The 17,657-nt window shown below is 41.5% G+C and overlaps 1 protein-coding gene across 1 annotated transcript in view; it reads right to left on the bottom strand.

The window, feature by feature from the left end:
- Positions 1 to 17,657, bottom strand: part of LOC114560872 (A disintegrin and metalloproteinase with thrombospondin motifs 20) — an 83,978-nt gene that overhangs the window by 57,271 nt on the left and 9,050 nt on the right. The window contains exons 4-9 of the mRNA XM_028586531.1: positions 11,020 to 11,273; positions 7,443 to 7,526; positions 6,815 to 6,939; positions 6,677 to 6,717; positions 6,234 to 6,339; positions 2,380 to 2,526 (exon numbers count right to left, since the gene is read on the bottom strand). Coding sequence (XP_028442332.1) covers positions 2,380 to 2,526; positions 6,234 to 6,339; positions 6,677 to 6,717; positions 6,815 to 6,939; positions 7,443 to 7,526; positions 11,020 to 11,273 — 757 coding nt within the window. The remainder of the gene's footprint in view (positions 1 to 2,379; positions 2,527 to 6,233; positions 6,340 to 6,676; positions 6,718 to 6,814; positions 6,940 to 7,442; positions 7,527 to 11,019; positions 11,274 to 17,657) is intronic.

Below are 17,657 nucleotides of genomic sequence, written 5' to 3'. Positions count from 1 at the left end.
TCTGACAAATTTTATCCAGGATTGAGTTGCTAAAACACCTGCTCCATACAGCACCAGCTGATGTGACAGGCCAATAATTACACAGGATTATCCTGAGTTACCGTCACTTTGTTTCTTTCCCCTTTCATTTCCAGCCGATTGCACGAGAAGAATTAACCAGCAGTTGAGGATACTGTGAATGAAAACTATGGAGTAGCCTGTCAAGGAATCATACAGATAGTCCCATATTACAGCATCTTTCAGCAGTTGGTCATCTGTCTAATCAGTGTCCTAGAACCTAATGGAATGATTATTAAGAACAAGACAGACGGACAGAGGGAGAAGGGGCCCATATGGTCATTTTTAAATGAAACTACTACTATGAAACCACATTTTTTCCTTTTTTTTTCAATACGGGCTGTGTGGATTCGAGACAGCACAGCAATTCCTCTCTGGCACCAGAGGAGATTCTACACCTGGCAGCCATTGGGGAACTTGAAAGTGAATTTATTTATAAGATGACTTACAGTTGGCTGTTTTGTGCTTGTCAAAAGAGACTAAACAATAATAGTTTCCATGTACACCACACTGGGTTTCCCTCCGCAAAGTGCAAGGAGTCTACTCATATGTCATAGTGATGTTTTTTGTAGAGGAAATGACACAGAGCATCACTCTACAGTGTTTGATCAAACAGCACCAAGTAAACTGCTGCGATGCTGTCATATCAGAGTTTTGTCTCTGACAGCATGTACCAATTATTGTACAGGGAGATATAGAACAAGATAATGACACAGGTTTAGTTGAATTTGGAGAAACATACCGAAAATAAAGCTACATCTTGAATTTATTAAGAACATTACAGATTGAAAAAAGTGTTTTAAAAATGATTTCACATGGGAGTTTTTGCTGTTAGGGTGGTTAAACTAATTTTTGTGTGTGTAATGGAAAATGATAGGGCTTGCCCACTACTAATGATTATGTGGTTTCAACACCCAGCGAACACAACAATTAGTGGGTGGCAACAGTAAAAGATTTGCATTTTACTTTTATATTTGGATTTTAAGGCTTAAATCAAATGGCACAGCGCCATAGAGGGAATGAATGGTTGCTTTATGAAGCGGCTGACACATAATAATACTGCACAACAGCAGGACGCTTTTCATCAGCTTTCAGGTGCGGGAGTTCAGTGCACATTATTACAGCAACAGTGAGATAAGGGGGAGAAGGAGGTGAATCCTTACCCTTTTGAAAAGGGATGTTTGAGAGGTGGCGCGGCCTTTCAGTTTTTTAAACTGGTAGAAGAGTGGTGCAGATTGAATTTGCTCTTTAGGGAGAATGGGCAGTCAAAACACTGACGTACTTGACCAGGTCAGCCCACTGAGCAGGAGCGGTACTGTAGAAGTGGTAGTTTGAATCAATGCTCCTCATTGTTGGCTGGAGACAGATTTCAAAAGCACTTGGACGACAGTCTTGAGGGGCCTTTCCCACCACCGCGGCTCCCACACTGAAACACTCTCCTCATACCTGCTTTGTTTGTTATGTATCCCATATGGTTAAAAAATGTTCAAGTTTATCACAAATGTATTTCACATTTCACATCATACTCCTGGTTTTTGTGCAGTAATAAACCAAACACAAAAACCCAACCCAGCTGAGATGGACCAGACCAAATAATAAAGATATTCATGGAGATTCTCCTCATCTTCAACTAAATGTTCCGACCACTTGATGTTGAGGTCATCACTGGCTGGAAACTATGTGAAGCACAACCTTAAAACCTCATACGAGGCGTCGCCTAACAATGCGCTCTTGAGATGCATCTGGTCAATAAGGCCGTCCTTTGTGAAGGCCTCCACAATTAACAGAGGAAAGGAGGCAAAGATTAAAGGCTCATGTCCAGGGAAGATATAATTATAACTGACATTTCCCATCTTAAAGGGAAGCCTTTCACCAGGATCAGTGACCACGGTGCGGGTTAGGAATTGCTGAATGAGCCGTTGCCCCGTGTTACAGGTTTTGGTGTGGAAAGCAGGCCAGTGACTAGATTACTGTTTGCCCAGCATCTTGAGAGCAGGGCTCTGTCTGAGTGGGGAGACAGCTGAGAGGATGCAGAAGATCCATCGCTCAGGTCAGCTGAGGAAGACCCCCAGATTCAAACAGGAAATACTCGTTCAACACCAGGCAATAACAAGTCCACACAGTTTACATTGCGCTGACCTGTCTACAGAGCACTGCGAGAGACGTTTGTTTAGCCAGAACAAGAACAAGTTAATGGAGGACTAAAGATGTGAATGTGATGTTATGAGTTTGGAAACTCAATCGAGAAGAATCACTTTCTTCCATGAGAAGAGCCTGCAATCAGTCATTTGTTTTAAACTGGAGAGGAGAGCTGGTACCTACTCTAGAAACTCTGTGATGTACTTGCGGCTGCACTTGGACCACGACCAGGGATTGGTGTCATAGTTGAGGGTGGGAGCCATGACATGATACTGGTGCTTCATGCCTGCCTCCCGACACTTTGGGTTGTCATCGTGAGGCATGTTGAACCTGGTGCAGAGAGGAAGAAGAAAAGCGGGGTTAGAGATAGAAAGAGGGATGTAAGGAACACACACAAAGTAATTATCAGCTGCTTAATGGCTGAGTCGTAGCAAGGCGGATAAATGTCACAGGATTTACATTCAGCCTATTTTAACAGGGGATCACCCCACACCATCCCTGTGGGCCGCCACACACAGATGCAGCCACAGACACATCAATGAGTAATACCACACACACTGCGACACAGACAGCGTCCTACTCTCCGCTCATTTGTTTTTTCAATAGTGTTTCTGTCTAGTTTTACATACACCTCCTTCTGTGCGTCTCCCAAATGTTTATACAGTAAAAATCCCAGAAAGGCTTCAATAAACTTTCAACTGGCCAGTAGGTGGGGCGGCATTTTCATGCAAAACTTTATTCTTTATCTATCAGCATCTGTCCCCTCCAACATCATGGCCAACATGCTAGTGAGAACCACCTCTAGCTCACCCCTGGGAGGTCAAAGGTCACCAAATCCCATTCTCAAAGGGCTTAATGCAGAGGGAAAGGTACTGTGCACATTAACACACATATGCTGTGTGTGTAAACATGTAAGAGTAAAAATATATTTTTACCAGAGCCATGATTAGGTCTGCAAATAATGATTATTTTTATTATCTATTCATCTACCCATCATGTTAATTATGTCTTATGTGTCAAAAAAATGCCCCAGAGCACAAGGTGACATCTTCAAATTTCTTGCATTGTCTGACCAACAGTCTAGCACTATTGTAAAACAGAGAACAGCATCTAATCCTCACATTTGAGAATGGTTGGTATGTTTGCAAATTACTTAAAAGCTTAAATCAAAACAGTTGGTAATTCATTTTCTGTTGATCCAGTAATTTTATTTTTATTTCACCTTTAATTTTTCAGGCAAGTCATTAAGAACAGGTTCTTATTTGCAATGGCGGCTTGACAAGTGGCAAAGCCACATAGGGGAAGGGCAGGAGGGCTAGTTAATCAGTTAATCAGCTAATCAGCTAATTGATTCAGTTAGTTAGTCATAAAAAAAACAATAAATCAAGACACATTACAAAAGAACAGCTGTATACAGTGAAGTACACAGCATGACATCTGCAGATTAATGAATTCATCAGGCTGTCTGCCGTTGGCAGTCTCATGAAGCAAGTTGTATATATATATATATATATATATATATATATATATATAAATATATATATATATATGCTGTGTCCGCATGATGTCTGAGATGTTTAGAACAGGATGTGGGCCAGGGCTGGGCTCAGGACTGTGGCTGAGGGTCAATCCTTACCATCACACAAACAAGACCTAGCATGGCTGGCATGAGGCCCGCCCTACAGGGGCCGAGGGCCTGAAGGCAAACACCCAGGGAATAATTAAGCCCCTGGCACAGTAATGAGCTCCACACACAAACCAAGCTATTGGCTGAGGCTAACAGTATCAGATCTGGCTCAAATGGTAATTTCAAACTATTCTTTGTCACTTACGATGGTGCACAGGTGTATTGGGGTGATGCAGACAGTAACAGGCATGTTTAAAATGAAAATCCACAGCTCAATACTTGGCCATGTAGACTTTCTTATTATCGTGACAGGGATTCGTGACAAGCTCCAGACAATTTGTACTCTTACCACGTTATGATGATTTAGTTGACCCAGATCTGAAGGGCACAAATTAGGATACTGGCTTGAAATTCTGAGATGAGAGCCTTTTAGTGTAATTAGGTAATAAATCAGGAAGTTTTGTGGCTCTCTGTTTGGCAACATCAAGGGACAGCTCAATAGAAGAGTTAATTCCAGTGGGAGGGTACCAAACCCAGCACTTAATTATTAGCATCCAGACTAAAATGTGATTAGTTAGAGCCCACTCACTTTTAGACAGAGTTCTCAACAAAACAAGCTGCTTTGTTCTCTGCACATCACATCCTTCATGTCTTGCTGTCATCCAGCAAGACAAAAACAGATTTCTGTGCTGAAATGCCTATTAAGAAATTGCGAGAGTAAGGCATACTGCTGGAGCGATGATGACCTGAATTCCTGCAGATTGGGTGTGCATAAGAGTCAGAGCAAACAGCGCAGTCTGCAGGAACAGCCTTTATCAACACTTCAACAGAGACAGAGCTCAGTGACACCAGAGGGAAAAAAGGTAGCAAGGTAGATTGCTACCTTGTCAGTGGATTACACATTTTAGCTCCTCCAAATGTAGTGCTCTGCAAAACACACCATCATTGATAATCTAATCTAGTAATTTTATCCACTTAAGTTTGTTTTATGGCTCTGCGTAGGCTCCATGCAGAGCTTTCGCCGTAGCCTACGTAAGTGGCCTGATGTTTATACGTGTGCGCTGGTGTGTGCGTCAAGCCGGCTTGTGTGTGTGTGTGTGTGTGTGTGTGTGTTTGGGGAGTGGGTGATAGAGCGAGGAAGAAGTGAGAGAGTGACGGCGATTAGCTTTGGAGAGAGTACCGACTCTAGAGTCATAGTGAGAGAAACAAAGTGTCTTCCCTGTGTTTTCTGACCAAGGTGGGAAATCTTTAGCAGGAAAAGTTACCCCTCTCCTTGATTTCATGTTATTTATGGAGAAGAAGAACCAGGAAATGAGTCGGGGTAAATGCAACGCTACCAAGCCACGGCCGAGCAACGTGCGTCGCTGCGACATGTAGGCAGGCTACGGTGTAGGGTCCGGCGTAGACGCAGAGGGGTCTGCGTGGGTACGCTGTCAATTCGACGCAGAAGCATAAAACGGCCTTTAGCCAGCTCACTGAGATTATGTGTGTCCGTATACATTTTGTGGTGTTGCCTTTCATATTTCTTAAGATGTTAAAGAAGAAAGCTAAATACTCTAATGTCATATCAAAATGTCAGGAAGATTTATTTGTGGTATAAGACATTTAGAGAATTGGCATCATCTAATGACAAACTTGATTAGATGGGCCTCCTTTAAACAGCTATCAAGTGACACCGCCTCGCCTGAAAATCCCCATAATGGCTATTAGCAATCACACATCCTTGCAGACATCTGAGAAAGGCCTCCTATCCATTAGTCTACATCTTTTTTTAATCTGCAATGCTCTCGAGTGGCTCCCACTACCTGACACTGGCTTTCCCAGAGCGCTAAACACTCTGGAGAGCTCACGCCTGTGAACGCAGCGATTAACCACACCAAGAGACAACTGGGCCTCTAGCTCCTTGAACTTTTGCAACAGATCCACACGGGATGTAAGGGGAAGGGGGGGGGCTGTAGACTGACTGATGCTTTGTCTTTCTCGAAAGAAATGCCCTGGCTGAGGTGGAAAACATTAAATATGTTTAGCAAATGCACGGTCTGATAAATTTTGTGTGCCACTTTCAAATCTGTGAATGCGTTTACTGTAGAGAACAGAGAACCCAATCTTTATACCACATATCCACACTGAATTTCATCTGAGCATTTCGTCCTCTCAAGACAAAGCTCCGACACATACAGGGTTAACTTCTTGAGCTGTATAGTAAGGTATTATAAGGTGGCATGTTATTAAAAGTCAAGTTTTTCACTTTATTATGTTCTGCACCTGTGTCTGCTGCGCCCTACGTCTCTTAATAAGAGGGCTTTTGTTGGTCAAAGCTGGCTGTGAGGGGTGAGATAGGCCATGTGTGTACAGTATGTATGTGTGTGAATGAATGTTGGGCTAGGGGTGGGGGGTTGCTGCAACTTACACATGGCCCAGCTCATGAGCGATGGTGAAGGAGGCACTAATTCCATTTTCTTCACTGATGGAGCAGCTTCGGTACGGGTCGCACATGGTCCCCAGCTCCGCAAGCCCTACAGGGTCACGTACACACACAGAGAAACACACAGATGTACATGAACTCATAGAGACACACAGCTATTTGAAAGAAAAGCCTGCTGCCTGAGTGTTAAAGGCGATTAAACCATCAAAACTTCTGTTCCGTAAGAGAGATTAGCACTGCCACCGACTCCCTCCATCCTCCCTCCCTCCTCCCTTTTCTACCACTCTGTTCTGTCACTATAATATTATTAGCTGACAGTATGTCCTAAATACTGTGCAGTTTATGAGGGGTGGTTACTGGACAGGAAAGTGAATTGAAAGGGAATTGAGGTGGACATATTTTTCCAAAAGAGAAAGGCAAAAGTTTACCTAACGTGTCGCATTTATCTTTTGCACGGCAGATGTCTTCCCTGAAACAAATGAAGATACAATGCTGTTAGCCATTTTTCACTTTTCTTAAGCAACTTGGCTTTGCTTTCAAAATGAGGATGGGAGATGAGTGTGTACCTGGTAATGAGGAGTGCTGTGTCATGGTGAGTGGGATGGCTGTCATCCTGGACGTTTTGGCTCTGCTGCCAGACGCAGAAGTTGTGGAGAGTCGTGGCAGCATTGAAGCTTACAGTGGGCCCTTCCTGTTTTGGGTGAAACACCATTGTGGATGTGACTAAAAAATACATATTGTAATGTAGTAATAGCTGAAGTAAGTATGTCTTAAAATCTCATGAAATAGGGATAGTCTTCCTCTCTTATTTTTGTCCATTGTGACTACTGGTCATGATAGCATTTTACTCACTTTGTTGTCTTTGCCAAAAATGTAATAGATTAGAACATCATCCATTCTTCCAATTAAAATTAGTTCCTTTTAATTTACCTGTTTAAGAATCAGTACATAAAAACATACAGTGACCAAATAAACTACAGTAAGCCTCTTCAGCCACCTCACATTTGCAGGTGGCTAGCTGCCTCACTATAGTATCGTTTGTTTTCCAAGGAGACCTCTTTTGAGACATGAAACTGACAAGGCAGGCAGTGTCCTTTCAGACAGGCCCCACAGAGAAAACGCCAGGGACACCTGCACTGACGTCAGCCATATTTGAGACTTGGATACAGGTAGCATTAAAGACCCCACACTTACCTGTTCATTGTGGACGACGACTAGCTTGACAATCACGATGTTGATGAGGTTTCCTACGCTGGGGTCCCTGTACACTGCTGCTACCTGTAACAAAGACAAAACACACAGACAAAAAATGCAAACCTCCACTAAGCTGAACCAGAGCACAAATACGGAAAAGTATGAAAGCTAGTGTACTTCGCAACACTTGGAATAAGAAAAATATGAATAAGAAAATGCAGCCATTACTTTTCTGGTTAAGCTCCATGGGGTTGAATCAAAATAGCAACAGTTCATTCAAGTCAAAAGAAACAAAAAATGTCTCCTTCAAGGTAAGTTTAATCAACAGGGTATTAAAACCAATTACAATCCCCCCACATACCTTGGCAAAGAAAAAATAAACTAAAACCTGGACCCAGCAACAAATGTGAAACTTCAGCAAAGCTGGAGCTTAGAGCCCCTCTGTGAGGACAGCAAAACATTCCCTCTGTAGTTTTTCCCCTCCGCTTCTCTTGCTTTTCTCATGCACCCTTGTCACGGTCGGCCAGCAGTCTCCTGAGGCCGTGTGCAGTCTCCTGACAGGATCTCATTAGTCCACTATAAACATTTAGCTTGTCTTAGCCTAGGGGGAGGTATACGTGGCTGAGGCCGGTCCAGAGTGGGCAAAGGGAGCCTGTCTTTGCATGCTCTAAGTCCATCTGTGACACAGGACATTGTTCTGTATGCTCTCGCCCTAATGTATGTTATTGTATGATCAGTGCAAGAACCAGAAGTGAGGAGGACTGCAGCCTTCACCGGACCATCACTACAGTATCTCACACAGCCAAGAACAAGCTGTGAAGGTACAAAGAAATGTCAGCAGGGCCATAGCTACCACCAAGGACCCTCTGTGGTCATATTCTTGGTAATAGTTCTGGGAATCTTTGGGGTTAAACGACACAAAGAGGAGTTTACATTGTTCGATTACACGCATTTTACACATGGTGTTTTTGTAAGGCTTATTTATTTCTAAACAAAATATCTTAAAAAGTTGACTGTTTTGAGTTAATAAAAATAAAAAGGTGTTTCACATAGTTTTTGTTGGTGGCTCATCAAACAATTCTTGGGTGATTTTTTGGGGGGGAATTTGGAAAAATTGAATTTTACATTTTATTACATTTACTAGTCAGAGACCATTTACAAAAAAACATACATTTTAAATGTGCGGAAAAGAGATGTGACTTAGGCACTTAACAAGCATGACCAATACCTAAAAACCCAATGGATCGGACTTGATGGATTTCTCTATTCTGCTTACAATTGCTCTGTCAGATTTTGGTTGGTTTGGTTAAACTGTGGCTAACATGACTGAGAGACTGTGAAAGAGGAAAGGAAGAAAACGTGTGTGTGTGTTCGTGTATGTGTGTGTGTGTGTGTGTGTGTGTGTGTGTGTGTGTGTGTGTGTGTGTGTGTGTGTTTGTGTGTGTGTCTGCACCACTGGTCTGCAGACATAAGCAAGGCAGAACTAATGTTTTGACTTCAAACCTGGCAATAAAAACTGGCCTGGCACATTTAACACGGACTGTACCCTCACAGTCTTACTTAAGGATAACACGCCACTGACAATCATTACTCCGTTACATGTTAATGAGTGTTTTGAACTGTCTGTCATACTAGTGAGAGAAAGTACACATCGTTCAGTACAACTGATAACCTATGCTGCTTTGACACACAGACTGCCCCAACACTTTTACACTTTTAATATATACAGAGATCAATCCCAGTGTTACTGGATTGATTACCAGTCAGTTCTCCCCATCAGATATTGGACTCATAAAGAGGTCAAGTTGCTAAGTCAGGATTTTCCCAATTAACTGGGCCACTCTCGTTGAAGCAGCAGAATGCTAGGGTCACATCAGGGTTTACAACCAAACTGTCAAACAGTAACATCTGAGGCTAGAAAACACAAACCTGGACTGGGGGATTTTGTTTCACATTTTAAAGCCGTTGTTCACCAAATTACAAAAGAAAACATGTCTTATCTCTGGTATGCCATCACAGTTTGGGTTTTATTTGCCCCAGGTTTTGAGGTGTCAAGTTTTTACGATTTCTGCCACCACTCCAATAACATGAAGGTAAATTGAATTAGGGACCGAGCATCCGATCAACTTCAAATTTGGCCATCTTAAGATGATAAGTTGTTAAATGCCTGAGTTTTTGTTTTGCCATCAAAACAGGAAGTTGTTGTAACTCGAGTGTACATTTTGTAATCTGCCCCAAATTGTTTATGATTGATCAGAGTCCAACCCTGAAGACATCTACATGCCAAAATTAAGTCATAGTCATAGTGCATCCTGATGGCAACAGAAAGTAGGCCTAAACTTGAAGGTGCTATACTTTAACGAACTAATCCTACATACTTTACCCGATCAACTTTAAAATTTGTCTGTTCCATCTCAGGACCTTATCGATGAAAAGTTATTAAAAGCTTGAGTTTTCGTCGAACAGTGTGGGCGTGGCGTGGTGGCCATTTTTAACGTTTAGCGATGAACGAGGAAGTTGTTGTAACTTGAGTGTACATTGTCCAAAATTTCACATGATTGACAAGGGTCCAGGCCTGAGGACATCTACATGTCAATATTGACTCATAGTCATAGCATCCCCTGCTGGCAACGGGAAATCAGTCTTTTATGACAAACATCATCCGATTTACATGAAATTTACAATATGTAGTCTACACTTGATATTGAGCCGCCCCCTGTATTTTGACCACACCCCTGCACTTCAGACCATCCAGCTGAAGTGCAGCTTTAATTCTTTATGTGTTGCTCACAGCATTGAAAAAAACTCTCAGAAACATCTCTATATAAAAAAAGACAAAGGTACTTCCTGAAAATGTAGGTCTAATTAAAACTGTTTATGAGGTCTGATTATCAAGAGTAAAAGATTCATTTTTAACATAACATTTTTCCAACTTTGTGTGAACCAAAAAAAAAGTTTTCACCCCCATTGTATTTATGCCCTGTTGTGTTTATGATTTTGTTTCAATTCTATGGGAAAGTCCAGCAAATCCTCTCACGTTGAGTTCAACTTTGGTGAACCTTGAAAACTGAGTTCATGGTAACATGCTAGCATTAGCATGTTGCCAGTTGGCTGTTGTGTTAGCGGTTAACTTGATAGCTAACCAACTAGCCTACAAGTAGTCATTATGTCACCAAGCTTCTATTTCACAAAGATGCACAAAAATAATTTTGCTGTGTCACTTTGTATTGTGATTAGGGCTTTAAGAAAAAGAAATCTCAGAAAACCTGGACAGATACTGTAAAACCAACCAATTATCTGCATGGCTAGATACCAATACAGGTAAAGTAGTTAGAAATACATGTTTGGATTATTTTGTAATTTGGGTGAATCAACCATTTCAAAAGATGAACTGTATGCACATCCATATGTGTAAGAATACACACAGTAGTGTGCATGTATACAAATGTATATATTCACGTAGAATGATAACATCCCCAAACTCAAACCAAATCATCTCATAATAATAAACAAAATAAAAAAATAATCCTCAACATGAAGACAAAATAATAATTTTTAGAAACATTGTTTTACTTACTACTGACATGATTGTTAGGATGTAGTGCTCTAGGTTGCGTCCATGGTGACGCACCATTTTGGCATCCGCTGTCACCATCAGCTCAACATAGCGAGGGTAGGAGAGGAAGCGCTTGCGTCTGTGTGGGGATGTGTGGTGCGTGCTGGTGGAGTTGTTGTCATAAATGTGTTGATCATCTATGGTGGCTCTGAGAGAGTCCAGCTCCTCTCCCATACCCCCATTGCTCTCAAAAGCAGCTGGCCTCTTGGAATTCTCTGTTTTAAGAAAGACAAATGATGATGAGTGATGATGTAAAGAGGAAAAGCTGTAAGGATTCATTAGATTTAAAATCTTGATTATATGAGAGAATTGGACCATCAAATGCTCAAATCCTTCCACACTGGACACCCACTGCTTTTTGTTATAAAGGCATTTAATGAGAGAGAATGGTACATATACAGTTAAGAGCCAAGGGGTTTAGCTTAGCTGAATTCCAATGACATAACAGAAGCATGCTGGACTTGGCAAAAAACCGCCATATATTATTGTGTCATTCCAGTGCTCAGGAAAAGTTGTACCACGGGGTCAGTTGTGGGCTTTGAAAATAAAAGTTTTCAGGTCGGGCAATGTGCTCCCCCTCTGTTTGAATGTAAGCCATACAAACTAAAAACAATCCCATGGCGACATTTTTCCAACTTAAAAGGACTAGCCTCACTATGCAATCTGCAAGAGGATATAAAAATCCTCAAATTATCCCATCTCTCTCAACCTGGCCAGTTTATAATCTGAAACAAATAACATCAAATATATTTGCCAGATTGAAACAGTTTCATTTATAAGCTCGCAGTGAACACTTTCAACACCAGCCTCATATGAGGAAAAAAAAGAACCAGGACATCCGCCATGTACTGTGCATACTCAAGTGACATTTTCTCAGCTGAACTGCACGTGTTGAGCTGGCCATGAGCGATAGATTCCTTCACCATGACAGAGTGAAATTTAAAAAGGTAGACAGAGGCACAGACACAGACTAGGAAATCGTAAAGAGCTTGTTTCATTGGAAGAAAGGAAAAGACAAATCTGCAAAGGTTACGGTTGAAGCAGATTTAATTACACATACACAGATGACTGTCCATGTCCACGGGGGTGTTTTCTAAGATTGTAGCCTTTTGAAAGAGTTTGGACGAGCCTTTCTAGTCTTCACACAGGCAAGCTCCAAATTGTAAAAAAATAAAAATATAAAGTGTAATTTAGTTTGGGACACACAGCTCCAGCATATTCCTGTAATGACTAGCACATCATCCCATACTAAAAACTAATTGATAGATCTTTCTCAAGATAAATCTCTTCAACATCATCAATCACGTTAATGATGAAAACATCCAAAATCATATATTCTGAAGATCAAAATGTTACAACCGCAATCCAGAATTTATTCATTCAATGGATTTCAATAGCCATTTTGTGTTGTAATAGGCCATCTGAGGACAAAGTATTGGCACACAGGCTATTTTGCTGTCCAGATTTGCAGTGATGCATTGCCACATGTGATATGATGTAAGAAAGACTGCTTGCAGTAGTTTCTGCCATCTCTCAGCAAGGGGAAGATTTAAGATTTAGAAGCTACTCGACATAGTGATAGATAAATGTAGCAGGAGCGAATAGTAAATCGTGCAAACACACAGACACGGCAGCTGCAAAGGGCCTAAGCAGAGAATTCTTTGACAAGTTCCTATTCTATATATAAAAAATTTCAAATATGGGGTCACATTTTTGACATCCACAACTTATATTACAACTTATATTGACGTGTTCAAATGCACTTAACACTTTTATGTCAACAGTCATAGCCTTCTGCAGTGTCTTGTGATTGCCTTTAAGAAAACATGCATACTTGTGTGAATGAACAATTCTGAGAAATAAATTAAACATAAAATGACATTTAGTAAATAAATGACTTTCAATCATTTTGTGAATGTCCGTGTTTACGAGCCAAGCATAGTTTGGAGTCCGTCATCCTAAACAACCTCCTCAACTTTAGATAACCCGATTATAGTGAAGAGTTCCATTGTCTTCGGAAAACTCAGTCTTTCCAGACAGTCACACACAGAGAGAGATTGTGTGAAACTGTTAGGTCAGAGAAAAGCAACAACAAAAAGAAAGATTCTGAGCGTTTTGAGATCATTCAAGTGATGCCCCCAGCGGGCACACGAGGCGGAGCGTGACTCCCTGGCACAAAGGCACACAGCTCTTGCTGCCGTGAGACCCAGCCCCATGCCAGTGCCTGCATCCAAGTCAGAGCCAAGCCAGTCAGTGCACACAGCCCGGGCAGCTGGGCCAGAACAGAGCTTTGTATTTTCCAGGAAAAATCTCTCCAAGGCCAAACCCACTACACTAAACCCCTTAAACAGACTCATCACTGCAGACAGCCTGACATCAAAGGGATTATCAAAGCACAGAAGAGTATCTACATCTACAGAAATTGGTGTTAAGTCTCAGAGCAAGTGAGTGTGAGATGAAAAAAGAGAAGAAGAGGAGGAGGAGGAGAAAATATGGTCCCTGTTATAATAGCCTTTGAATCAGTGAAGATTAGCCACACACAACCTTTCCCAAATCGCCTTAGGTTGAAATCCCCCTCTCACTGGGTAGTGAGCTGCTACTTACACCATTAGAAGACAGGGGTGACTGCCCTGATGCGCCGGACATACAGAGACATGACAGCTCCCTTCGGGCATTTGGCATCATATCAGCATCATCTACGCATCGACATCGCTGTATTTTTCATGTTGAAATTGATTACCAAACATCAAAATATGATACATTCAATTTCTTTTTACACAGGCAAAACTTTCACGACCTTGAGCCTATAAAAACCGAGCTCCAGCAGTTCTTCATAACAGAGAACAATAAAAGGAGCCCCGCACGGCATGAGTGTTAGCATTTATAAATGCTGTAATTTGGTTGGCTCCAGTACATAGCTGAAATAGACCTACACCACACTCACTTTTCTGCTCTACTAACGCCTACTTGACTTGTAAATTTAAAAACAAATCTTTTTATCACTGTGCCAAAAGATAATCAAACCAATGAATATTGTAAAACAATGTTTTTCTATTCACTCAATAACACGTTTAATTGCACGCCAAGTACTAGTTTCAACAGTTCCATACATGTTTCAATATTCTAGTTGGGGTTTGAATGCGTACATATGTTTACACTTATTTACATTCACTCATTAACATGTATGGTATATGCACTTTCAGTTTGAGCCCATTCATGTACATACAGCCTGTTCTGAAGGATCTCATTGAGATTTCAATCTAGATCAAAGAGTTGCTCTCCTTCAGCTCTCTGTCAAAAGTCTCAATGCCAAAAGCCCGACAATAGAGAACACACATTTCATTGTTGAACTAATTAACATTCTTTTACAATGGCCCGCTGAGAGTTAAAGCGCCCTTTTCCCCGGGTGCCAATTAAATAGACAGTATACCTTACATTAAGTATAGGTACTGCCTTGGTTCTATACAAGGTCAGACACTCTGGTTACTGACAGTATACCTCAAGAGGGGAAAAAATTTTGAAACTCCTGCAGACAGAGGCACAATTAAGCGCAATTCTGTGGCTAGACAGAGAGGAGCAAAGGCAGCTAATTGTTGCTGCTGAAAAAAGCTTTTAAAAGTGAAGTGGCATGGCTTTTGACCTCATTGGAAGAGCTTTGTACACTAACAGTGCTCTCAGGGTTCAGTTGTTATTTTCAGTTCAGAGACATGCTAAAGACAACATGGTGGTCAGCTGAAGAATGTGTTTGGAGAAGCAAACTCATTTGAGGAGAGGAAACACTACTTATGGATAGGACTCCTAATGACGGGCAATGGTTTATACGGTAGTCTTTTGCCAGACTCAAAGTAAGAGTTTATGACTGATCAGATTGAAAGAAATTCATCATAACATACTATAGATTACATGATTTATGGATGACTGAGATCATCCTCCTCGAAGCCAGCACACATTTCTTTTCATGTTTAATAACAGAGAGCTCCTTATTTCTAGTCTTTATTTATTGCATAAGGAACACACTTTGAGAAAGGAGGTTATGGTTTACGCCATAACGTTCAGGTGAGAGGCTTTTAAATAAACCACGCCATCATAAAACTAACAATTAACATAGCATCTGACTTTGGCGTCTAACGAGAGCCTCAAAGAGGGGCACTTAAAGGATAATTCCAGTTTATTACAACTTGGATCTTATTTGTTTAGTTTTTGCCATCATCCCTGTCGGTAATAATGACATTGTACTCACAGCATTGCGGAGTCAGACAAATTGACTTTCCAGTAGCAATGTCATCATGCTACCAGATCTCAGAAATGATCAAAGGTTGGAAAAAACTATGAAAATAAGACCTATGAAAGCCACAACTGTGAATATAGTTTGAAAACAAAGAAAAAAGAAAAACATTTATGACTATAGTTCAATACATACAACTGTAGAGGTTGATAGTTAATAGGAGTAATGCTCCTCCAACACGGTCAGTGTGGATAATGTCCTTACATCTCCCATATTTTCAAACATCCCAAAAACCTATTAAAGCAAGCACCCTGAAACAAATAGTTCTGCCTTCACATACACAAAGCAGGTCTGCAGTTTTGAGTGATTTTTGGCCTTTCAGATGATAAACAGCCATAGCCGCAGGCGATGACACTGATGTTTCACTGGCCAGCTCTCAGCACTGCCTCTCCCCAGTCCATCTCAGTGAGAAACTGTCGCTCACCTGTCACCCCGTCTCACCTCTGACTGTCACCAATGCCACCGTGCAGTCAGTCACTGTCACTCAAGTTGCTCTAACCATTCCAATCAGCCCCCATCTGTTAAGAATGCCCAGACAGTAGACAGTGGCAGAAAATAGCCCCAGATGGAATCTGTCACGGGAACTCCCGAAACAACACAACACATTGGGTTCAATAGGGCTGAGGCCTCCGGGCAGGCAGACACATGGCAACTATTAAAGTTATAGACTGTCTGTGTAGTTGCCCAGCCCTGTTCCCCCCCGACCGGAGTATCTTTTAGCTAAAAATCGATGCCAATGACTGCAATGAGACATATTGTTAGCGGATTGCATTATCTATCATGCAGTGTTACTGAACATATATATATATATATATATATATATATATATATATATATATATATATATATATATATATATATATATATTACGAAAGGCAATGACGGGACAAAGCAGCATGCCTGAAGGAAAAACTAACACACGTTGGCTCAAGACTTGCAGTCAGTGCATGGCAAAACACATTTTTCCACTCATTTCATCATCACTCACAATCAGAAAGAGATTTATTGCCAGGTAAGTAGCACTTACTAGGAATTTGTCTTGATTGAAGGTGCATTGCATACATAAAAACAATAAAATAAAATAAACACAGAAACAAATAACATACATACATACATACATACATACATACATACATACATACATACATACATATATACATACATACATACATACAGCATTAATTGGGTTAGTGCAGAATGTACAAAAATGTAGAGGGATGTGCAACAGTTTCGGATATATAGAATGTGCAGGGGACAGGATGTTGGATTAAGGTTCAATGTCAGTTTCAATGTCAGTGCTCATGACTCAGACTATTAAGACATTATCATCTTGGTGTTTCAAAGAATTCGCTACGTCCATTCAAAAGGACAATCAAAATACAAAAGATTTTTTTTTTCCTATGTAGACCAATAGCAAGGCACGTGAGAAAGCTACTTCAGAGAAGCAGGTGTAAAAAAAAAGAATGGCGGGCAGTAGGAGTTGGGGAAAAGGCTGGGGTCTCTGCCAAGCTCTGGAGCAAAACCGACAGGCACATGCAGCGCAGGCAGGGACTGCTCAAACACATCTCCATTCCTCTGCACTGCTTGGCTCAGCAATTCCCAATATTCAGCGCAACTCTTTGTCAACGGACAGGTCAGGGAGATGTCATGCACTCCTGACACACACTCGCAAGCAAACCACATATTAGGATGCACACAAAAGGCCAAAAACTAACTTTTTTTTCTGAGCAACAATAGGTACTTCCTGGAATGGGGGAGGTAAAGTCTGTCCAGGGGGCATGAGGGCACAGAACAAGCCTAAGCCTTTTGGAGCCATCTGACATTCGGAAGTTCGACACCATCTAAAGCCAGACCCTAAAGGTGAGAGGGGTTGTCTAAGTGATCAGCGCCCCTCAACAGCACCCTGGCAGGCCACCTTTCCTGACCCCTGTCAAGAGCCAGAGTTAAGAGGAAAACAAAGAGCTTAACACACACATAGTTGCAACTGAGGCCCAGCAAACAAAGCCAGCAAGCCCAGTAACCACGCACCTCTAGGAGGGGAACAACTCAAGGTCACATCGACCCGTCCAGTGAGTGATTCCAAACAAAGAGGGAAGTGAGGTCACAATCAACAAGTGCTTCCATTCACATACATGAAAGCGCAAAGGGAGAGCGGGCAGCGATTCAAGTCGGCTAGTTCAAACCCCAGGCGGGGGAGGGCATTTTTCCATGTAAATGAACCCATTGACCAAAAACCTGATGCTAGCATTTGAACTACCATGTATACACAGTGGGCACCAAGGGGGGAATCCTATACAATGATTGTGTTGAGGGT

The sequence above is a fragment of the Perca flavescens genome, chromosome 8 (assembly GCF_004354835.1).
Source record: "Perca flavescens isolate YP-PL-M2 chromosome 8, PFLA_1.0, whole genome shotgun sequence".
NCBI classification, from domain to species: Eukaryota; Metazoa; Chordata; class Actinopteri; order Perciformes; family Percidae; genus Perca; species Perca flavescens.
Note: the sequence above shows the minus strand (reverse complement) of the source record. Positions and strands in the feature narration are given on the sequence as shown.